This window comes from Coenobita brevimanus, chromosome 40, assembly GCF_032717465.1.
Source record: "Coenobita brevimanus isolate Jiangsu-jjx chromosome 40, ASM3271746v2, whole genome shotgun sequence".
NCBI classification, from domain to species: Eukaryota; Metazoa; Arthropoda; class Malacostraca; order Decapoda; family Coenobitidae; genus Coenobita; species Coenobita brevimanus.
In genome coordinates this window covers 3,746,476-3,771,250 of record NC_136993.1, presented here as the reverse complement: position 1 = coordinate 3,771,250, position 24,775 = coordinate 3,746,476, and the positions used below count along the sequence as shown (strand labels likewise).

Genomic DNA, 24,775 nt, shown 5'->3' with positions numbered 1-24,775 from the left:
CAGCATAGCTAGCAAGAAGGTTACGGGCAGTTCTAATGGTCTGGTAGCTTGTACATGAACCAATTCTATGGAAGACTGTGAGAAGGCTCTTACTACGATATCTTGCATAGAGGGCATGGCCAAGCATCATATGTAATGGAGTTTTTTTCCTTCCACTGTGGATGTTGTACACAAGCATTTGGAACAGACAGTGCAGCTGTGTACTCTTGTGATCCCTGACCCATGTCTTCTCTTGTTCCTGAGAGGGTTTTTGCTGGTCGGAAGGCAAGTCATCTTGCTGCTGTGGGAACTCTCCTTCTTCTCGGCTAATATCTTCATCCTCGAAAGGCTGGATAAGATCCTCTAGATCTTTAATACTACTTCGGAAGAGCTTGTGCTTTTCCACCTTGAATAGAGCAGCTAAGAATGTGAGAAGAGGTGCTGGCATCATTGTTCTCTCCCATGATGTCTAAGTCAGTGCCGTCACAGAAGCTGTCCTGCAGACCAAAGTCGACGTCCATAAGTGAGTCTCTCAACTTGCTGCCAGCCTCTCTCATTATGTCCTGATTCTTCAGTTTTACGGCTAGATCAGCAGCTGTGATATCAGAGGAAAAAAAAAATCTCAGGTTCATTCACCTTACTGTTTGGACTGATTGTGACTGATTCACCATAATGGAAGATGATCAACTGTTTCATATCACAGTTTTGAAAGGTGCTCGTAAGCATCTCTCCTTCTTCCAGCAGACTCAGTGCAAATTCTACAATATCAGTCATAGTCCAACAGTCTCCACTCATCAAAATTTTGTCAATATATGGGATAGCACGAGTGAACAGCACACGCTCCACATTGTTGATGGGCAGTTTTTCCAGCTCTTCTGGTCTAATGTCACGTTCGTATTTACGCATGTAGTTTTGACGTTAGAGATTCTGGCAGTATAAATCTGCAGATACGACTGATCTGACAGAGCTGTCTTCATCGTCATTCAGTCTATCTGCAATTCTTGTAAAAACAGCATCTTTGTTGTGCCTCGCAGCATTAATGAATTTCTTAGCACTGCCATACTCACAGATTCTGAATTTGTCACGACATTTCTTGTGTTCGATTTTCGCGCAGATAACGCAAGGTAGTGTTCTTGGATCCTTGTCGCAGCTTGGAGGTGAACAGGGTAACGCACTTTTACGAAGGGTTTTCTTAAATCCAGCAGTTTCACAAGACGTGACTTTTGTGTGGCACACCATAGGCTCTTCAGTTCTTGCACTCTTTTCCTCAATAGCTTTAAGCTTGGAAGAATGTGTGTAAAATTTGTAGCACTTGTTGGTATTATGGTAAACAAACATGCCACTGTGATCACTCTCCTCTTCATCCCCTGTCACCAGTCTGATACGCTTTGTAACAACATCATTTCGAATTTTGGCAGCTCTTTTCATTTTTGCACAACCTGTCTTTTCACTAGTTACAGGTACTTTGTTATCTTCTTAACAGATAATGCAGAGTTTTGGATTTACTATCTCCCTTTCCACTGAGGCGACCAAATTTACCCTACTTGGTACAGATAATGTAGAATAATTCATGATTAGCAGTGAGATGAAACTTCATGAATTCAGGAACAGCATGCACATGGCAGTGAGATGAAGCTTCATGCATTTAGGAACAACATGCGCATGGCTGAAAAGAAACAAGAAAAAAGAAACATTAGAGTTCCATTCAACATTCAGTAAATGGCAAAATTCATGCAATATTGATGACCCACACGGGTGAAGGCCAAGATGACCCTGAATGGTAAAAGAAACATCAAAAATGAATTTTCCACCCTCAAAATAGTTGGATTGGAAGTATTACATGTGTATCTACTGAAAATAATAAAAAAATGTGAATTTTTATCACTGTTCACGGCAGCCATATTTAATTTGACCACAGCAACATTCGTGGCGCGATGGAGGACAAGCACCTCCGTGATTTGTCATGTCCAGGGACCCATTAACTAAGATCAGGTGAGAAATCCCCCCAACACCATTTTGCAAACTGGTCTATAGGCGAGGTCCTGGATTAAGGGGGGTGTGAGTTGGGAGCAGGGCAGTGAAATGGCGGGGGACAGGGCGACTTGGAGGCGATTTGTTTGTGGCCACCCCAAACGGGATTGAGGCGTCTGGCAATAGATAGATAGAATAGAAGTGGATCTCAAATCATGAGGTCTAATGCAGGACTGGACCTTCTCCTCCATGGGAGAGAGTTAGCCAAAACAGACCCTTCCCCATGCTGGCACACACAAGGAGTGTCTGTAGGAAGAGTGATGTATGTGAAAGAGAAAGTGTTGTAATGGCTGTGCTTGTGTCAAAGTTTGCATATGGTATCAATGGGAACTGACAGGGTGAAAAGACAGGCAACCATATAACAGGACATACTAATGTACCAACACCCAATTAAAAGCCCATCATGACTTGAACCTTAGACTCAGGACATACACAGACTGCAAGACAGACATGCTGCCAAAGAACCACCATGTCTCTACAATATTTGAACTGGTGAGTAAAACAGCAAACATGCTCTGCACTAGTATTCACAACTTTCCAAGTATACAACTGTTAAGCACCTGACCTTGAGTCTGACTATATTTCTGTTTAGTTTTCTTACAAAGCACCAACTACTGCAAGCTCAGCTTTGGGTTCTTTCTTTTACATTTAAAAAAAATTGTATAATGGAAATGATTGGATGAGTGAATGGTGAGGCTATATAACTTACCTGACAAGGCTATTCAGCTCTGTAGCATTTACAGTATACTGAAGTGCATATAATATGATGGAAGGTATGGGATGAGGAAATGATCTGGTTTGATAACTTACCTCACAAAAATAACCAACTCTTCCCCCTTCATTTTCAATGTAGGTTACGGTCACCACACCTTCACCATACTCTTCAGCTAAAATAATTACATAACCATGTTCACAATGGGAAACAGACTGACTACAACAAAGTTATTTCACAAAATGCCAGGTTATATATAACTAGTTACATACATCAGGGTAATTGTGCCAAGTTCATTCTCTCGGCATTAATCTTGGAATAATCATATTACCTCTCTTGTAAAATCTGCTTCCAAGAAATTAGGTGTGTTGGGCTGACTCCATACCTTCTTTGCACTGCACAGCTGATGATTTTATACACGGGTTTCATTTGCCCATGTAGGGTACAACTCTCGTGTGGGGAGGCTCCCCACATACAGCTCTTCTCAACAAGATGGAGTCAAAGGCATTTCGTCTCATTAACTCTCCTCCTCTTACTGGCTCCATTCAACCTCTGTCTCTTTGTCACTCTGTTTCACTTTTTATTTCTTTTTTATCACTACTTCAATGGTCACTGCTCTTCTGAACTCTCTGCTTGCATCCCTCCACCACTGTAGCAGGCACATAGCACCTAACTGGCAGCAATCTGTCATCCTTTTTCTGTCCAACTCTCTAATGCAAGAGTTAACCATTACTCCCAGTCCTTCATGTAAGCAACAGGTCAACTCTGGAACTGTCTTCCTTTGTCTGTATTTCCTAATGCCTCTGACTTCCGGTCGTAGTCTGTCCAGGCATCTCAAAATGAACAGATCTTGAATCTGGAACTATGTTTTCTTGTTTTTATATTTTCTTGGAGGGAACAATCTTAGGGGCTTCTAGCATTTGGTTCCTTCTTCCTTGCATTAAAAAATAAAATAAAAATAAAAAATAAATACAAAAATATTTAATGAAATGGGGGTAATTTTGCCAACTAACTGAAAGCGGTCAAAATGTATACACTTATTGAAATATAGCCATCCAGAATTTATTCACTACTCAATGTTCTACATAATCTCTAAATTTTATCAAGTTAATGATTAGTACCACATGTACTCTTATCTTAGGAAAAACGGTTACCATCAAATCTTTACAAATATATTTGCAAAAAATGTTACCGTCTGGCATTAAATGAAAACAGTCGCCTGCATAAGACAAAATGCTATCAGTAATTGTGGACAGTATAGGGCATGTTATGGCAATCATGTGAATTTATAGCTTTTGAGCACATATGTAGTCCATTCTACACTTACGGGGCAAATGCACTAAGGTTGTATGGGGCAAATGCACTGAACTTTTTCAGTGTCTCAGTTACACACAGAGTAGGCCAGCATGCTCTCCAGTACAAATTTCTCCAACTATCTACACCAAACTACATGCACAGTACACACTTCACTTCCTATTCAAAATTTAACTAAAATGGCATCTCTTCACCAAGCCTTGGAGTCCCCAGGGGGGGGGGGACCATAAATGCCCCCACCATCCGCCCTTCTCCCGGTGATGACTCGAGGTGCCTGGAACCACTGTCTGACTCTCTTCTTCTTCATTTCTGCAACATTCGATGCCTTTCCTCTAACTTTCGCTCTGTTGAGCACCACCTCTCCTCCTCTAAACCTCACCTTCTTTTTCTAACGGAGACTCAGCTGTCTGAGGCAACTGACAGCAAACCCTTTTCTGTATCCTCCTACTTTCTCTATACTCATCTGAAAGCCAAAGGTGGCTCTTGTGTATATATACGCAATGACTTATCTTGCTCTCGTGTTCCTGAATTCGATCCCTCTGAATTCTCTACACTCTGGCTTCGGCTTTCCTGTCATTCTCTGACTAAATATATCTGTGCTGTTTACTTATCCCCTAATTCTACTGACTATCAAAAATTCTTCGACTATCTTACTTCTACGATGGAAAACATTCTATCCATATCTCTTTTCTCTGAAATCTCCATTCTAGGAGATTTCAATGTTCACCACCACCTTTGGCTCTCCTCTCCCTTCACGGATCCACCTGGTGAACAAGCCATCTTTTCTATCCTTAATGACCTAGAGCAGCTTGTACAGCACCCTACCCGTATCCCTGACCACCTTGGAGAGCGCTCCAACATACTTGACCTCTTCCTCACAACTAATCCTTCTGCTTACTCTGTTAATCTTTTCTCTCCATTGGGCTCCTCCGATCACAACTTTATTACCTTAACCTGTCCTATCACTCCGGTACAGCCTGTGGACCCTCCAGGGAAACGTTGTCTGTGGCATTTTGGAGCCACGGACTGGGAGGTCCTCAGGCAGTACTTCTTTGATTTTCCCTGGAATGATTATTGCTTCCATGGCCGGGAGCCATCTGAGTGTGCCTTGCGCATTACGGAGGTTATTCTCTCGGGCATGGAAGCATACATTCCTTTCTCATATCCTTTGACTAACGCAAGAAAGCCTTGGTTTAATCATGCTTGTTCTAATGCTGTCCGCAACAAGGAGAAGGCCTACAAAAGGTACCGAAGCCAACCCACCCCTGAATCACATCAACTTTACGTTTCTGCCCGGAATAGTGCTAAGTCTGTTCTTCGCTCTACTAAAAATAATTTCATCCATACTAAATGCTCTCAACTCTCCAACTCTAATTCTTCCCACTCCTTCTGGCACCTTGCCAAAAATCTTTCTAACAACTTTACCTCATCATCCTTCCCTCCTCTTTTCTACTCTGATGGTTCTGTAGCTATTTCTTCTACTGATAAAGCAGATCTCTTCACACAGACTTTCTCCTCCAATTCCACCTTAGACGATTCCGGTGCTGTTCCTCCATCACTTCCCCCCTCTGACTTCCTCATGGCTGACATTAAAATTTCTTCAGTTGATGTATTTTCTGCCATCACTGGCCTCAGTACTAACAAGGCATATGGGCCTGATGGGGTCCCTCCTGTTGTTCTCAAGAACTGTGCTTCTGTGCTTACACCCTGCCTAGGCAAACTCTTTCGCCTTTGTCTGTCAATTTGTACCTTTCCTTCTTGCTGGAAGTTTGCTCTCATTCAGCCAGTCCCCAAGAAGGGTGACCACTCCCAACCCTCCAACTATCGTCCAATTGCTTTAACGTCCTGTATTTCAAAAGTTTTCGAGTCAATTCTTAACAGAAAAATTTTAAGGCATCTGTCCTATCACAACCTTCTTTCCGATCATCAGTATGGGTTCCATCAGGGACGCTCCACTGGCAATCTTCTCACCTACCTTTCAGACTCCTGGTCATCCTCCTTTCAGGACTTTGGCGAAAGCTTTGCCATTGCACTTGACATCTCAAAGGCTTTCGATCGAGTCTGGCATAAATCTTTAATTTCCAAACCGCCCTCCTACGGTTTCTATCCTTCTATCTGTGCCTTCATCGCTAGCTTCCTTTCTGGTTGTTCTATAGCCGCTGTTGTAGACGGCCATCGTTCTTCTCCTAGATCTATCAACAGTGGTGTTCCTCAGGGCTCTGTCCTATCACCAACTCTCTTCCTTTTATTCATCAATGATCTTCTAAGCTGTACATCTAACCCTATCCACTCATACGCTGATGACTCCACCCTTCACCTTTCCATTCGGTTCCCGCAACGCCCATCTCAACAGTTACTTCAAGAAACAAGGGATGAGGCTATGGCACACCTAATGTCTGACTTGGCTCGTATCTCTGACTGGGGTAAAAATAATATGGTTGTCTTTAATGCATCTAAGACTCAGTTCTTACACCTATCAACCCGACAAAATCTTCCACAGGTATACCCACTAATGTTTAATAATATTCAGCTTAATCCTGCATCATCCTTGAACATGCTTGGGGTTTCATTTACTCGGGACTTATCTTGGAAAGACCATATTACATCTCTTGTAAAATCTGCTTCCAAGAGATTGGGTGTGCTAAGCCGACTCTGCTCTTTCTTTACCCCTGCACAATTGTTGACTCTATACAGGGGTTTTATCCACCCCTGTGTGGAGTACAACTCTCATGTGTGGGGAGGCTCCCCACATACAGCTCTTCTCAATAGGGTGGAGTCAAAGGCTTTTCGTCTCATTAACTCTCCTCCTCTTACTGACTCCCTTCAACCTCTGTCTCTTCGCCGCACTGTTGCATCTTTATCTCTTTTCTATCGCTACTTTAATGGTCACTGCTCCTCTGAACTGTCTGCTTGCATTCCTCCACCTCTACGACGGGCGCGTAGCACCCGTCTGGCAGCAAACTCTCATCCCTTTTCTGTCCAACTCTCTAATGCAAGAGTTAACCGTTACTCCCAGTCTTTCATTTATGCAACAGGTCAGCTCTGGAACTGTCTCCCTCTGTCTGTATTTCCTGCTGCCTATGATCTCCAATCTTTCAAAAGCAGTGTGTCCAGGCATCTCAAAATGATCGGATCTTGATTTTGGCTCTCTATTGTATTTTGTTTTTCTCTTGAAGGGAACTGTTACTGCGGGCTCATGGCCTTTGGTTCCTTCTTCCTCGCATAAAACTATATATATATATATATATATATATATATATATATATATATATATATATATATATATATATATATATATATATGTATATGCATATAAGTAATCCCTCTAATATCCGAACGCCCACTATCCGAACATCCCCACTAACCAGACTTAATCGTCCCGGGATCCAATATTCCCAAAATGGTCCGAAAACTGCAAAATATTAAAAAAAAAAAAAAAAAAAAAAACGATTTTTTTCCTGCCCGTAATTTGAACTTGGTGCGTGGGGCAGCTTTGTTGTGATGCGTCATTCCTCCGACGTCCGCTAGAGCGCCCCTGCATCCTCCCCACTTTCTGCCTGTCTCTCGTCGCGAGTGAACGCTCGTCGTCATGGCTGCCCACGTGCTCGCTTTTGTGGTGGTGCCTTACCTGCTGCAGGCACTCCTGCTGCTCTCGTGCCTCTCCTTCGTGTGTGTGATGATGGCCCCGCTGCCTGAGAAGAGGAAGAGAGTGGTGGAGAAGAAGCAGGAGATATTGGAGAAAGTAGATGCGGGGTGGTCTTCTTCACGCATCCTCCGCGAGTTTAACCTGGCTCGATCCACTTTGTTTGATATTAAGAGATCCCGAGACAAACTCATGCAGTACATGGCTGACTTCTCGTCGAGAAGCAAATGCAATGTGGAGAGAAAGGTGATGTTTACTCCCAAGTTTGCTGAAGTCGACCGCTCCACGTTCATTTGGTATCGACAGCAACATGACACTGGTGTGATGGTACGTGGTATGGAGATGAAGGCTGCTGCTGAGAAGTTCGCCAGGCTTCATGATGCCCTAGACTTCAAGGCATCCGAGGGTTGGCTCTTCGCATTTAAGTTACGAGATGGCCTTACCAACCGTAAGGCTCATGGCGAAGCTTTGGACACTAACAAGGATGGAGTTGACGAGTTTTGGCACAAGGTGAAGGGCTTAATCGACAGGAAGGGCCTCACTCTCGGTCAAGTCTACAACGCAGAGGAAACTGGTTTATTCTATCGCTCTTTGCCAACGAACACTCTAGCCGAGGAGACAGAGAAGCGTGTATATGGCCGCAAGCTCTCCAAAGAACGGATATCTGCTTTGTGTTGTGCCAAAGCTAACGGCATGCACCGGCTTAAGCCCGTTATTGTTGGCCGCGCAAAGCAGCCTCGGTGTCTTCGTGGGGTGATGGATGTCCCTGTCGTCTGGTACCATTCTTTGAAGGCAAGGTTCACAGCCCAGATCTTCAAAGACTGGTTCCACCGCCATTTTGTCAAGGTCATACATTACCAGATAGAGAAACTGGGAATCCCACGCGACCAGGTAAAGGCCCTCCTTCTTTTCGACAATGCACCTGCCCACCCGTGCAACAGGGACTTGGTGGCTGAGAATGGCCGCATTAGGTGCATGTTTCTGCCACCTAATACGACTGCTCTTATCCAACCAATGGACCAAGGAGTGATCGTGGCAACGAAGAGCCTATACCGCCGGAAGTTCCTGGACGAGGTGATGGTTGTTCTCGAGGACGAGGACGAGTGCAGGGAGGGACGGGACACGCGAGGCCAGCGGACTTTGGGAAACCTTCGCTGCTACATCAAGTCTGCAATCTACAACTGGGCCAGTGCATGGAAGGAAATCCCGGTCAAGACTCTAGAAAATGGTTGGTCTAGTCTGCTTCTCGGAACGGATGTGGAGTACAATTTCTTAGGTTTTGACATGGATGACTTCCATGCACGTCTACGTACACATGGCGACGATGTTGATGTGGACGACATGCGTGAGTAGTTGGATGATGACGAGGGCGATCCTGGATATCAGACCCTGTCTGATATCGAGATCGCATCTTCAGTTGCAGGTGTCAGTACCCAGCTTGAAGATTCCAACGAGGACGGCGACGATGATGCGGACTCCTCTCAGCATGACACAACTCCAGCCATCCCCAAGCTGAGCGCACTCCGGGAACACCTAGAGTTCATTCTGGACTACCTGGAACACCCGGACTGCGACAAGGAGATGGGGCCCTTGGGACTTGTGGAGGAAGTGCGTACTTTCAGGCAGCGCATCATAAATCGTCAGAGTCGTCGTTCCTTGCGTCAATCAACCACTGACAGTTTTTTCAGGCCTGTGACCCCCGCTGTGCCCAGCTCTGGCTCCACTCCATTGCCTCCCCAAGACAGGCCCTCATGCTCCGAGCCACAGCCCAGCACATCAGCCACGGTGGAGTCACCGCTCGACGTGAGTTTGCGTCTGTCTTCAGAGTCGTCTGCAGTGGGTATGGCATCACCACGACCCAGCGACGCACCCCTAGGTCACCTCCCTGTGCTACTCTCAGACAGTGATTAGACGCCAAAAACTTCTCCACTAGACCACACGGGAATTTACAGTGTTGTGCAGTGAAAAAACAGTGCATTGTGTTAAGGATTTACAGTTGTGAGTGAAAAGACAAATAATTTTTGGACTAAATTTAACGTAAATTAACTTGTGTGTTTTTGGTTTAGAAAATGGTTATAGGAGTGGAAAGACTTAAAGTGCAGAGTGCAACACTTATTAAGTTACTATCTATTGCCAGACGCCTCAATCCCGTTTGGGGTGGCCACAAACAAATCACCTCCAAGTCGCCCTGTCCCCCGCCATTTCACTGCCCTGCTCCCAACTCACACCCTCCTCTCTCATATACCTCTCCACCCAATCCCTCCATCTCATCCTCGGCCTCCCCCTCCCTCTTCCCCCCTCCACCTCACTCACATACTCTCTTCGTCAGTCTTTCACCCTCCATCCCCTCCACATGGCCAAACCACCTCAGTGTGTTCCTCATAATGCTTCCTATCACATCCACATCCACACCACAACGCTCCTTTATTTCCTCATTCGTCAGCCTGTCTCTCCATGTGACTCCACAGGCTCCTCTTAAATAACTCATTTCCACTGCTCTCACTCTTGACTTGTGTCCTTCCAACAACGTCCAAGCTTCACTTCTGTACGTTAGAGTTAGTATCACAATACTGTCATGTAGTAACTTTTTCACTTCCATGCTCACTTCCCTGTTTCTTATCACTGCTTTCAAAGAACCAGCAACCTTTCTTCCCTGCTGTACCCTTTCAAGCACTTCACCCTCCAAACCTCCATCCTTACTCATCACACTACCCAAGTACTTAAATGAACTCACATTTTCCAATTCCTCACCATCCAACCTCGCTGTACATTCACTGACTTCACCTCTCTCAAAGACCATCGCTTTACTCTTCCCTACATTCACCTTTAGATTCCGTTTCTTACACACTCTCCCAAACTCATCCACCAAGCCTTGCAGCTCCCCTTCGACTTCACTCAACAACACAGTATCATCTGCAAACAACAGTACAGGGAGTTTCCAAATACTACCCTCTCTCACCAGGGCCACTCCAACATCTACTACCCTACCTTGTACCTCTTTTATTACCCCATCCATGTACAGATTGAACAACGATGTAGACATGACACATCCCTGTTTCAACCCAACTTTCAAATAGAAAAATTCACTTAGTTCACCATCCACACGCACTGCAGCCTTCGCACCATCGTACATACTCTTCACAGCACTGTGAAGAGAATGGACTTCTGGGTGCGAATGACTAAGTTCAGCGCAAGACTTCATGAACAGTGTACTGCAAGTGCTTCAGGAAATCCTTCTTACGGTCAGAGTCTGAGAGGAGGCGGTTATTCATCGAGATGGCCATGGACTTGCTGTAAGTAGGGAGAATGTTTCATACTGTACTCTACTGTATTTTCCATACTATACTTACCTCAAACACCTCATTTCACTCTTTTATGTCCCTTATTGGTGTGAATATGCTGTGTCTTAGGTACAATGCATGTGCAGTAGGGAGGTGTTTTTCTGAGTTAGGCTAGGTTAGAGACCATAACTACCAGTCCAGGAGCCAGGGACTTGTAAGTACTCAGAATGTTGAATACAGTATTGTATGAACCTACCTCAAAAACCTCATTTTATGCTTCTTTTGCATTTATTTCAGTCTTTTATGTCCCTTATTGGTGTAATTTGGGTCTTAAATAGGTGCTATGCATGTCCAGAGGGAGTTGTTTAGGTGTTTTTCTGAGTTAGGGTCCATAAGTACAAGTCCAGAAGCTGGGGCCCAATATCCGGACAGGACCACTATCCGGACCTGCCTATGGCTCCATTACGTCGGATATTGGAGGGATTACTTACATATATATATATATATATATATATATATATATATATATATATATTTTTATGTGTCCAACTCTGGGCATAGGCTTCACAGCCTGCTTCCAAGGCCCAGTAGTCCTCCTTCATACTATACACCTCTACATGTCACCACTTCGGCACTAACACCCACCGTCCATATTGAATACGTGCTCGGGCTGTCTCATACAGGACTGGTGTATTGGTATTAGCGGGGGTATTTTTACGACATGTCGGCGGGTCTTCTGGTAAATCAGTAACGTCTGTTTTTATAAATTCAAATCCTTAAACTGTTCCCTGCCCCAGCGAGGATTTGAACCTGGGTCCGGTACGACCGCAGGCCACCTCTCTACCGACTGAGCTACCGCCTCCCCCAGTACAATCCCTGCTATCCGGTATCCAAACAAACGGAATACTCAGAAAAATGGGAAAATTCAAGGGCTGGTGAATGTGGCAGTAAGTTATAACTGTACGCCAATTTGAATGGACTGCCAAACCGCTGTTTAACCCTTTAACCGCGGGTGTCATTCCAGAATGACGTTGCAAAAACTGGACCAAACCGCGGGTGTCATTCTCGAATGTTTGTGAATATTTTGAATACCCCGCGTTTTTTCCGTGCGCCAATTGTTTCAAGGGAGAGTAGCTATTAAATTCTTTCACTCCAGCCGACCCCCACCTCCCTCTTCCCCCCCTGGGGCCCCACCTCCCACCCCCTGGGCCCCCCACCCCACCCCTGAGCAAGCGCGCATCAGTATCTGTCCAGCTGTGTGAGTGACAACACATGTTGATGTGGCAGTGAAGTGCAGGCAATTACAGTGCCTTTACCTGTCTCAGTGAACACAGAGTGGGTGTTTATCGTATGTGCAGTGTTCATATATGTTTATAGTATTATTATCAGAATGTGATTGGCATTTGGTAATGGTGTGTGAGCGAAAAATAGTGATTACAACACCGCTGATGTGGCAGTGAAGTGCAGGCAATTACAGTGCCTTTTACCTGCCTCAGTGAACACAGAGTGGGTGTTTATCGTATGTGCAGTGTTCATATATGTTTATAGTATTATTATCAGAATGAGGTTGGCATTTGGTAATGGTGTGTGAGCGAAAAATAGTGATTACAACACCACTGATGTGGCAGTGAAGTGCAGGTAATTACAGTGCCTTTTACCTGCCTCAGTGAACACAGAGTGGGTGTTTATCGTATGTGCAGTGTTCATATATGTTTATAGTATTATTATCAGAATGAGGTTGGCATTTGGTAATGGTGTATGAGCGAAGGTAATGATGTGTGAGCGAAAAATAGTGATTTTACACCCCTCACTTCTAACGGCACTGCCCGTCCTGTGAAAGTCAACAGAGTCATGAAACCTACATCAATGGAAAGCTGAAGGTTAGTACTTTCTAATGGTACCTAATTTTTTTCTCTAGCTTTATTCTGTGCAGAGTTATTAAGGTTTAAAGGTTTGTTTACATTTGGCTGAAACCCCCGCGGGAGAGGACAGTCAGACCAAAACAATACCCGCGGTTAAAGGGTTAATCGTGTCACGCGAGGCTGGGTGAAGTCAGACAAAGCGAGGTGAAGGCATTTCCAGTTAATGTAAATCCCTAATAAATCCTCTTAACCACCCCTCCTCTCCCCCTGTTTCCCCTTCTTGAATTCAGTCATCATCCACATCCTCCATAAATCACCAGTCTGCTTTTTACCACCAGACAGTAAACAAGCTCACTTGCTGTTGTGTTGCCCTGATAGACTGTATTTCTACACTCCAAAATGCCTAAAGAGCAAATTCAACGTAAGCATGTCGTGCTTACCTTGAAACAGAAGCAGGACATATGCAATTGACTTGAAAAAGGCAAACAATATAAAACACTGATGACTGAATATAATGTAGGAAATTCAATGATTTACAATATCAAGACCCAAGCATCCAAACTCAATGAATTTTTCATGAAAAGCAAAACAAGTAAGTCCACTGCAAAAAGGCATACTCTTCATCGTATGAGTGGTTTTGCTTAGCAAGATTTAAGGGAGCATGTATTTCTGGTCCTCTTATACAAGAAAAAGCAAGAGAGTTTCACAGTAAATTGAATATAGAAGTCGAGTGTGATTTCAGTATTGGATGGTTAAATCGTCTCAAAGACAGGCATGGAGTTGGTAAACCAGACTCCTCGGAAGAGCAAATCAGCAAACGTCGGTGCGTTTTTCTTCCTAACCGACCAACTATAACTTGCACCACATTAATTCATCTCAGAGCACATATGCACTGGCAGAGTTTAAAAAAAAAAAAAAAAAAAAAAAAAAATTAATAGGAATGAATGCTTACTTTGCTGGAAGAAGAAAAAAAAAGGCTTGCACTTTGTACATCATTTATTTTATTTTGTGCAAAACAGCTGCTTGGCGGGTGAGGGGTGGATTGGTGGCGGTCAGGGAAGAAATACAGTCAGGGGCAGGACCATAAACAATGCTCATATGGGGGCACAGGTGTCGTGATAATTCTACAATGCAGTCTTAACATCAGTTCATCAATAAATGTTCAGGATTTTATTTCTTTATTTTTCCATTTTTATGAGTACAGTACATACAACAAATACTTCGGTAGTTAACAGAACGGTGCAAAACAGCAGACTGGTGGGTGATGGGTGGAATGGTGGTGGTCAGTTGGGGCCAGGACCGTAAACAAAGCTCACATGGGGGCACAGGCGTCGTGATAATTCTACAGTGCAGTCTTAAAATCTGTCCACCAACAAATGTTCAAGATTTTATTTATTTTTCCACTTCTATGAATACAGTACATACACCCAATAATTCGGTAGTTAACAGAATAGAGTTGTGCATTTTGCAGTACTGCTAGGCATTGCATGCACGTGCATTATGACCATGGTGTGTGTTTACGAGGCAATTTTTCAGGTGGAATCTCTTAGTGTGGCCCTTGATGTGAGTGGTGAGTACCTGAATTGTATTTACTGCTGTGAGAATTATGGCCTTTGTATAGACCCGATTTGAATATCAGAAATACGGGAAAAATCTGTAACCGGGAAGGTAAATTCCCCAAGCCTCCCGGTTAACTGGGATTGTACTGTATATAGATAGATAGATAGATAGATAGATTGACAGATATACATATTTGTATATACAAACATTCACTCAGTATCTGTTTAATTCATTTTGGTTACCGTATAATGTGTGAAATGCAACACTGTTCTTCAATTGTTTGGTGGGGCTAGATCAAGACTGAATAACATCATCTGCATCTTTGATCCACATGAGATTGCCTCCTTGAACACGTACACAGCTGATTGAATGTACACCATTAACGATCTATCTATCTATCTATCTATCTATTGCCAGACGCCTCAATCCCGTTCGGGGTGGCCACAAACAAATCGCCTCCAAGTCGCCCTGTCCCCCACCATTTCACTGCCCTGCTCCCAGCTCACACACCCCTCTCTCATATACCTCTCCACCCCATCCCTCCATCTCATCCTCGGCCTCCCCCTCCCTCTCCCCCCCTCCACCTCACTCACATACACTCTCTTCGTCAGTCTTTCACCCTCCATCCCCTCCACATGGCCAAACAACCTCAGTGTATTCATCCTAACACTTCCTATCACATCCACATCCACACCACAACGCTCCTTTATATCCTCATTTGTCAGCCTGTCTCTCCATGTGACTCCACAGGCTCCTCTTAAATAACACATTTCCACTGCTCTCACTCTTGACTTGTGTCCTTCCAACAATGTCCAAGCTTCACTTCCATACGTTAGAGTTGGTATCACAATACAGTGCTCGTCAGAAGTATGGGGCGCCCTGCGTCCCTCCTGAGAAACAAACCTTTCAACATTGAAAAAACATATAAATAATGCATTTTATTTACCTTTAGTGCTTCGTAGGGTAGCCTTTACGTTTCTTCACGGACCTGAGACATCTTGGAAGTGAAAGGGCGAGGCTCCTGAGGTGCTGGAGGGGTATTTTGTCCCAGGAGTCACGAATGGCGGCTTCCAGCTTAGGCAGAGAGCTCACGTCCTTCCCTTGGAGACTCTTCTTTACGAGGTACCAGAGGTTTTCAATCGGGTTGAGGTCTGGGCTATTTCCTGGCCAGTCTGTCATGAATGATACCTCGCAGTCACGAAGCCAATTGGTGACCGATTTGGCCTTGTGAGCAGGTGCACCGTCCTGCTGAAACACTCGTGCACCTGTTAGCTCAAAGGAGTCTGGTAAATGATCACACAGAAGCTCCAGGTAAACATCCTGATTCACTCTGAGGTTCTTGGGAAGTACAACAAGCTTCCCCAAACCCTTCCCTGAAAAACAACCCTATACCATGAGTGAATCAGGATGTTTAACTGTGCTTTCTACATACCGTGGGTCAAGTGGGTCACTACCTTTGCATGCTCCTCTGTTACAGGTAACACTAAACGTTGCCTCATCAGACCACAACACTGACAACCATTGCTCCTCACCCCAATTTAGATATTTATTAGCAAAGGCAAGCCTACGAATTCTCTGGCTGCTAGAGAGAAGAGGCTTTTTCACAGGCCTGTGACTTGTGTAACCAAGCTCATGCACCCTACGAGACACTGTTCTAACTGACACCTCACCAAACACTTCCGGGTTGCTCTCCTTAATTTTCCTTGCACTCACACAAGGATTAAACTCCACTGCACGTTTTAAAACATTAACAGACCTTGGGGAAGTTTTCCTAGGCCTACCAGACCTCGGTTTCTTTGTGGGAACTTCACCACTGTTTTCCTCCCGAAACCGTGCACACCAACGACGCACTGTCGATCGTGCCACACCAACCAATTCACTAATTTCCTTTGTCTGGTGGCCTGCCTCCTTTAGAGCAATGATCTGGGATATGATTTCACTCGATAGTTCACGGGTAGGTGCCATAACAAAGTTTTGAAGGCCAAAACACTGCGGGACACTCGGTAAAAAATGGCGCAATTTGAGAGGGACACTCGGCGGAGTTCCTCTCTCTCAGGCAGCCCGTGGGCGACTGAGGCGGGAACCAACCAGCGCGTCAGAAGGCCTCAGGCTACCGTGACGTCATGCTCGGAGCTCAAACTTGTGGCTCAATTCTTACCCCCAAAAATGGGTGATTCTTTTTGGGCCATAAGTATTGCGCGCCCGGCGGACAACGCTGAATACTTCTGACGAGCACTGTACTGTCATGTAGTAACTTTTTCACTTCCATGCTCACTTCCCTGTTTCTTATCACTGCTATCAAGAACAGCAACCTTTCTTCCCTGCCCTACCCTTTCAAGCACTTCCCCCTCCAAACCTCCATCCTTACTCATCACACTACCCATGTACTTAAATGTACTCACATTTTCCAATTCCTCACCATCCAACCTCGCTGTACATTCACTGACTTCACCTCTCTCAATGACCATCACTTTACTCTTCCCTACATTTACCTTTAGATTCCGTTTCTTACACACTCTCCCAAACTCATCCACCAAGCCTTGCAGCTCCCCTTCGTCTTCACTCAACAACACAGTATCATCCGCACACAACAGTACAGGGAGTTTCCAAACACTACCCTCTCTCACCAGGGCCACTCCAACATCCACTACCCTACCTTGTACCTCTTTTATTACCCCATCCATGTACAGATTGAACAACCATGGGGACATGACACATCCGTTTCAACCAAACCTTGAAAGAGAAAAATTCACTCAGTTCACCATCCACACGCACTGCAGCCTTAGCACCATCATACATACTCTTCACAGCATTCAACAACTTCCCATCTACTCCATATATTCTTAATACTTTCCACAATCCTTGTCTATCCACCCTGTCATATGCTTTCTTCAAATCCATGAAAGCCGCATACAACTTCTTTCCCTTCTCAAGAAACTTTTCCACAAAAGATCTAAGAATGAATATCTGATCTACACAACCTCTTCCCTTCCTAAAGCCTCCCTGTTCTTCTCCAACTAATTCCTCTGTTCTTTCTCTAACTCTGTCAATAAGTATCCTACCATACACTTTTCCTATTATACTAAGAAGACAAATGCCCCTATGATTACCTCACACTTCTTTTTCTCCTTTTCCTTTGTCTATCTATCTATCTATTGCCAGACGCCTCAATCCCGTTTGGGGTGGCCACAAACAAATCGCCTCCAAGTCGCCCTGTCCCCCGCCATTTCACTACCCTGCTCCCAACTCACACCCCCCTCTCCTTTGTACAAGGGAATAATTATACCTGACTTCCAATCCTCTGGGACTCAACCTTCCTCCCAGGCCAATCTGCACATCTTCCGCATCCATTCTCCTACTATCTCTCCCCCATGCTTCAGCATTTCACCACACTCCATCAATTCCTTGGGCTTTCCCCGACTTAACTTTCTTCATTGCTTTCACAACTTCTATCCTACCATTCTATCCTACCATTAACGATACACCTCATATTTCTATATTTTCTTTACTCAAATAATTTTCAGTAACAAAATTTTGATTTAAGTAGGAATACCAGGAGTGTAACCTGAATCAGTTACTAACTTTTATAATGTAAATGTTAACTGTCACAAAAAGTGCCATCATCACATGAGGGTTTGTTGTCTAATGCCAGTTCAGTACAAGTATGGGCCATGATCTTTTCGTCGGATGATTGTCTACAGCCACCCATGTTTTTCGACGACAACTGTCTATCTCCTTATTGCCAGACACCATAATCCCTCAAGTGGTTGCTGTGTCTTTGTGTTACTTGTTTTACAGGGAGGGGACCCGAGAGCAGCACTACACAGAGTGAGTGGATGGTGAGCATCCCCATCTACCAATAAGGTCACCACCATCTACTGTAATTTTTCAGTTTTACACTGCAAAATTCCAAACCCCAGCCTCAACCCAGGAAAATAGTTTGGTCAAAAATTGCACGCTAGTTATCTGATGTGCTATTGAAAATCAAGACGTCAAAATCGAGCCATGCTAAATTTGAGATTTATTCATTGATGCTGTCAACACAATTTCATTACATATCTTCATTACATTTAATGCTGAGTCCATGTATGCTACATGAATTTTAAATACAGTATTTCACAATACTCTGTTCTCAGCATTGCATGAGTTTCTAATATCTCACAATGTTCTGTTCTCAGCAGTGCTTTATGTTTGTTTGAAGGTAATGCCACTGGCAAACAGTGTTTGTGCACAAAAAGCATGGGGCAATGTTTTCCCATATACTGTATACGCAAAGTTATTACTTTGTGCAGCAATATTTTCACAGTATAGTTTCCTCATACATAAACACCTATAACCTGAGGCAATAAACTGGAGCCAGCCACACATATAGTTTATGTGACATTAACAATTAATGAGAAAAAAAAAAAAAGCAAAAAACTGGCGTGATTACCCTGATGTATGCTTCAAGTTAAATGTAAATCTGCTAGAATACAGTACTTATGATCTAATATAAACACTGTGTTCAGTTCTTACCGTACAGTATACCACAAAACACACACACACACACACACACACACACACACACACACACACACACACACACACACACACACACACACACACACTACTATACTGCACTGTATTCTATAAGTATTTCAGTATAGTACATAAGAGGCTTACCCAGTCGTGCATTCTCTGCATCAAACCATTCCTGATCATGGTCATCATTATACTGCAACATGTCTGACCATTTTTTCGGTTCCGGGGGAGGTGGTTCTTCATAATCCTGTTTTTGCCTTTTGAAGTCTCCACCACCCCTTTCTTCGGGGTTGGCATCCTGCATCATGCCTGAGTTTCTTCCGTTTCCTAGCATAACAGTAGTTCCACATTAGTCTTGAACAGTGGGGTATTGTTGTTACTATTTTTGTTTTTCTGGACACGAACATGGTGGATTGCATGCCTTCCTTCCGCAGTCCACCAACCCCCTTTCAAGGGATAAGGAGGGAGGTTGAGGGACATTAGTATAACCAGGCAACACGGCTGTCTGGTTATACTGATGCCAGCGAATTGAAGCACTTCTCTCCACCAGAGTAAGGGAGGTTTATGATTACTCACAAGTTCTCTCACTCTTTCTACCAAGGTCAGTCTAAGCACCCAGAATTCCCCCAATCCAGTGATGCAGTCTAGATCTTATTCAGAACAGAGGAGACTTTTCAAACAGAAGGGATTAAATACAGACTTCACTGATCGCATCACCATCAGAGGCTATCCATAAATTGTAATCTCACTAACAAGTAGCCTGAATAGAACAAATGCATCATCACAGTGAATGGGTTGACTGCTTCACCAAACAGCACATAATGGCAGCATCACACTGGCATGTTTTCATCAACAAAACTATCTACTGTATCATCCATTTTTTTTCTTCTTCTTCTTCTTCTTCTTTATTAGAAGCACAGGGGATCAAGCTAGGCTATTCTGTCCTAATATGTATGGCATGGGTGACCAGCCTCACTCGCCACCAAATGACATTATGTACACTATAAACCCTAATCCCCCGGATGGAAATCATACAGGTCCCATCCGGCTGGAGAGCAATAACCCATTAAATCACCAAGCATCCACAAGGTATGGTTACAATCCAATGCCATGAATGGCTTCCTGGGCTACAGGACACCATCTGGTTTGTCACTTAGTGTAGTGACGCATAAAGGCAGTGCTGCAACAAGCGAGAGGATGTTAAGTGCCTCAATCAACCAACAACTATATGAAGAAAATGGTTACTGAAATTATGAGTGACCTCAGACACCCCAACAATGAGAGACATATTCTCATTTACTGCTGTTGTAGCTGAGCAGTTTGTACAGCTAGTGATGATGCTACCAGCTTATTTGCACCAAGGTTCGAGTCCTGGTGCAAGCAACTGGTGTTGCTTGACTCGGGTGTCTATACACCCTTTGACGACTGGTAGGTAAAATTAAATTCTTGGGTAACACCTAGGGGAAAAAACTTACAGATATGAGCACCAGAGCTATGTGCCTCATCTGTTACCCTCGGAGACCCTTTTAACTCTTCTCCATTGTTAACGTATTTTGCACTGTATGCCTTGATATTTTCTTTTATACTATCCATATCTTCTTAACCCCTTAATCGTGGGGCGTCACTTTCATGACGCTTGGGAAAAAGGGATCATACTGCGGGGCATCACTTTTGTGACTGTTATTTTGAATTCACCCGGGCTTTCAAGTGGTGGCTTGTGTCATCTATCAGTACTGCCAATGTCCAACACTAGTCAGCACTCCTAATCTCATCTGTACTCCCATCCATTGTTGACAATTTAGCCATTTCTCCCCGTTCTTGACTCCCCTTCCTACCTCCCCTCCATTACCCTCTCCTCTCGCCTGCATGGCCATGATACGCTAAGTAAATCTTCCCTGGAATTTTCCACTAATTTCATCCATTGAAATAAGCCCTATGCCCTATTCTTATACCAAATAATATATACAAAAAAGAAATAAGGTAAGTGAGAGTGCCATACACCTGGAATTGGCTAATTATCACTTGACAACACCTCACGTGCACTCAATCGCTAATTTTCGCTGTTTATTTCCCTTTGAAATATGCCGTATAATCTATTCTCGTAATAAAAATATATATAAGAAAGGAAGGGAGAAGCCTAAGTGATATTTACATTCACCTGGAACTACCTAATTGTTGCAGGCCACCACACTGTATTCTACGCAAAGTAAATCTTCCCTGGAATTTTCCACTGATTTCATCCATTGAAATAAGCCCTATGCCCTATTCTTATACCAAATAATATATACAAAAAAGAAATAAGGTAAGTGATAGTGCCATACACCTGAAATTGGCTAATTATCACCTGACAACACCTCACGTGCACTTGTTCGCTAATTTTCGCTGTTTATTTCCCCTTGAAATATGCCGTATAATCTATTCTCGTAATAAAAATATATATAAGGAGGGAAGGGAGAAGCATAAGTGATATTTACATTCACCTGGAACTACCTAATTTATTATGTACTGTCTAGATTTCCTGCCAATCATTTCATAGCTATATATTAGCAGCTGTCACAAGGCTGACGTTGGCAGTATTGCACTCCCCCTAGAGGCAGGCCACCAGTATCAGTTTACTGTCACCTTTCAAGGTGAAAGTACATTGGATTTGCGCCTGTCAAATTCCGCTGCTTTTTAGCTCCCTGTGACCTCTACCCCCTACTAAACCTCGTGTGGAAAAAGGTAAAGGGTTGACAAATGATAGAGAGTGACTACGATCTTTCTGGTGAGTAAAACAGTGCAAGTGGAAATGTAAATAATGTACTGGGGTAAAAATAATATGGTTGTCTTTAATGCATCTAAGACTCAGTTCTTGCACTTATCAACCCGACAAAATCTTCCACAGGTATACCCATTAATGTTTAATAATATTCAGCTTAATCCTGCATCATCCTTGAACATGCTTGGGGTTTCATTTACTCGGGACTTATCTTGGAAAGACCATATTACATCTCTTGTAAAATCTGCTTCCAAGAGATTGGGTGTGCTAAGCCGACTCCGCTCTTTCTTTACCCCTGCACAATTGTTGACTCTATACAGGGGTTTTATCCGCCCCTGTGTGGAGTACAACTCTCATGTGTGGGGAGGTTCCCCACATACAGCTCTTCTCAATAGGGTGGAGTCAAAGGCTTTTCGTCTCATTAACTCTCCTCCTCTTACTGACTCCCTTCAACCTCTGTCTCTTCGCCGCACTGTTGCATCTTTATCTCTTTTCTATCGCTACTTTAATGGTCACTGCTCCTCTGAACTGTCTGCTTGCATTCCTCCACCTCTACGACGGGCGCGTAGCACCCGTCTGGCAGCAAACTCTCATCCCTTTTCTGTCCAACTCTCTAATGCAAGAGTTAACCGTTACTCCCAGTCTTTCATTTATGCAACAGGTCAGCTCTGGAACTGTCTCCCTCTATCTGTATTTCCTGCTGCCTATGATCTCCAGTCTTTCAAACGCAGTGTGTCCAGGCATCTCAAAATGATCGGATCTTGAATTTGGCTCTCTATTGTATTTTGTTTTTCTCTTGGAGGGAACTGTTACTGCGGGCCATGGCCTTTGGTTCCTTCTTCCTCGCATTAAAAAAAAAAAAAAAAAAAAAAAAAAAAAAGTAAAAGCAATGAATGTAAATATACGTGAAGTGGAAAATAGTTTTATAAGTTACTGCAAGTGACAGTGCCTAACACGTGTAAATAAAACAGAAATGTAAATAATGTAAATAACATAGAGAATGTAAAAAGAATTGTAAATGAGTTGTATTATATTATAAGAATACGAGTACAGTACATATATTAGGAGTAATGAAAGTGAAAGTTTCACTCAAGCATGTATGAATACTATGAGTTATGAGAGAGAAGGTGAAAGTGACTTTCACTCTCAACGCTAATATACAGGATGAGAAAGTGAATGCTACGTATTTTACTGAAAGAGAAATTGAATGCCTACAGTGACAATAAACTACTATTACTGAAGCAAACTTATGGATAAAGACTGCAGATAAATATAAGTGTTATATAGTAATAGAAATATAAAGTGTGAGGAGTTTTATGAATAATAAATGACAGAACACCAGCGGCGAACGATTGCAAGTGGGAAGGTCATACGCCCTCGTAAATTAATTGCTTTCACAGTGTTTTTTTTTTGGAGTATGGATTCCAAACCATTTGAGAATCATAGAATAGTGTTTCTAGTGATGATATCAGGCTGTGGTAATCATATTACGGGTTGTCGGGAAGTGTAAAGTGGAGATTTCGTTACCCAACTTCAGAGGTCTCCACAAGTCCTATGGTACTCGACAAAGGCTCAACAAACATCCCAGGAGAAAGCTGAAGGTATGTGCCATATGCATATGTAATTTTAATATTCTAGGACTAATAACTGATTTTTGGCAAATATTTTTAGAGAGTCTGTCGGAGCGCAAATATGCCCGAAGGAGCCGCAAGTCAAAGCAAAACAAGCCCGCGGTTTTGGGGTTAACCGGCCCCATGCCGACAACATACATGTACGGCAGCCCCTATATGCGCGGACAATGCCAGCGACGTACATGTACAGCGGCAATTTGATATATTTGACAAAATTTGAACATTATAATTAGGCAATCCAACTCACTTGCTCGCTTGTCATAATGCGCTAACATACATAACTATGCTTAGGGACACTTCCTATATCATCTATATACCCAACAAGTGTCCTTGGCTTGAATAGCATAGTTACCAATGAAGAAAATGCAGAGCTTCTGCCTCCTTTCATTCTGTGGCTGTGGCAGACAGTGAAGTCTACAGGCGTTACTCTTAAGTTTTCAACCACCTGCTCAGGGAGAATTGACTCAAAATCGACCTAAATGGCTTCTGTGAGTACTTTTATGGTTGTTCTCCATGTTTTTCATCATTTCTAACCTATCTAGTAAAAAAAAAAAGGGGGGGGGGTGAAAATTGGATGGCACCATGGCTCCTTGAGGGTTCCAAGTCTGCCGGCACACAGCAGGCTAATACTAATACAGTTTGTATAAATACTGTACTGTAGAACTATTGCTGAATATATTTACGTGCCATATGCAACAGACTAGTATGGACGAGGTGCAGGAAAAATTCCTTAGCCAATAAAAATACAATCTCAAGACTGTATGGTTCATTCAAACAAAAACATACCACTGTAAATGATTAAGAATCAGGATGTGCTCCCAAGAGCCACAGTTGATACAACTCACACTTGTATTTCCAGTATCTTTATGCAGCACTTATTTAAACTGCTTATGAAGTTTAATCCATCCATCCATCATCCAATCCTACCGTACACTGCCCCATGAGGAAGGTAGGAGCCTGGGGCTTGGCAGTTGGGCCTGATATTTAAGATGAGAGTGACCAGCCTCACTCATCCCTAAGTGGCATTACATGGGCAATCAACCCTAACCATCCCTTGGATATAAACCTTCACCGGCTCAATCCGATTGGAGGTAACACACTGAAACACCCAGTCACATCAAGTACACTGTGATATCTATCTGAAACCCTGAATTACTTTTCTTATACTGGAGGAAGTAACGTTTCTTGATGAAAACAACCTTTCGTTTAGATCCACACTTCAACATGGAACTTTTCAGGAAGACTTTCTACAGTGTTCAGTGAGGAATTACTGGATAGTGTGTACAGTAGAATACTGTATTTAAATACTCCAAAGATAGAGTTTAACCTACACAACCTATGGAAAGAGATTAGTACTTGCATAACCTGTCCTTGAACAGTCCTGCCTACCCCTGGCTTTATCTTGCTGTTATGAATACTGAAGGTCCACTGTAACAATAATTTTTATTACATTTTGAAAGTCCTTTCATAATGCATCAAGGAG

General features: G+C 43.4%; 1 protein-coding gene across 1 annotated transcript in view; it reads right to left on the bottom strand.

Annotated features, from left to right (window-relative positions):
- Window positions 1–562: 562 nt before the first annotated feature.
- The window catches only part of LOC145397250 (uncharacterized), a 43,050-nt gene continuing 18,837 nt past the window's right edge, over window positions 563–24,775 (bottom strand). Inside the window, exons 4-6 of the mRNA XM_080270446.1 lie at window positions 19,045–19,230; window positions 2,821–2,897; window positions 563–574 (exon numbers count right to left, since the gene is read on the bottom strand). Of these exons, the coding sequence (XP_080126572.1) occupies window positions 563–574; window positions 2,821–2,897; window positions 19,045–19,230 (275 nt within the window). The remainder of the gene's footprint in view (window positions 575–2,820; window positions 2,898–19,044; window positions 19,231–24,775) is intronic.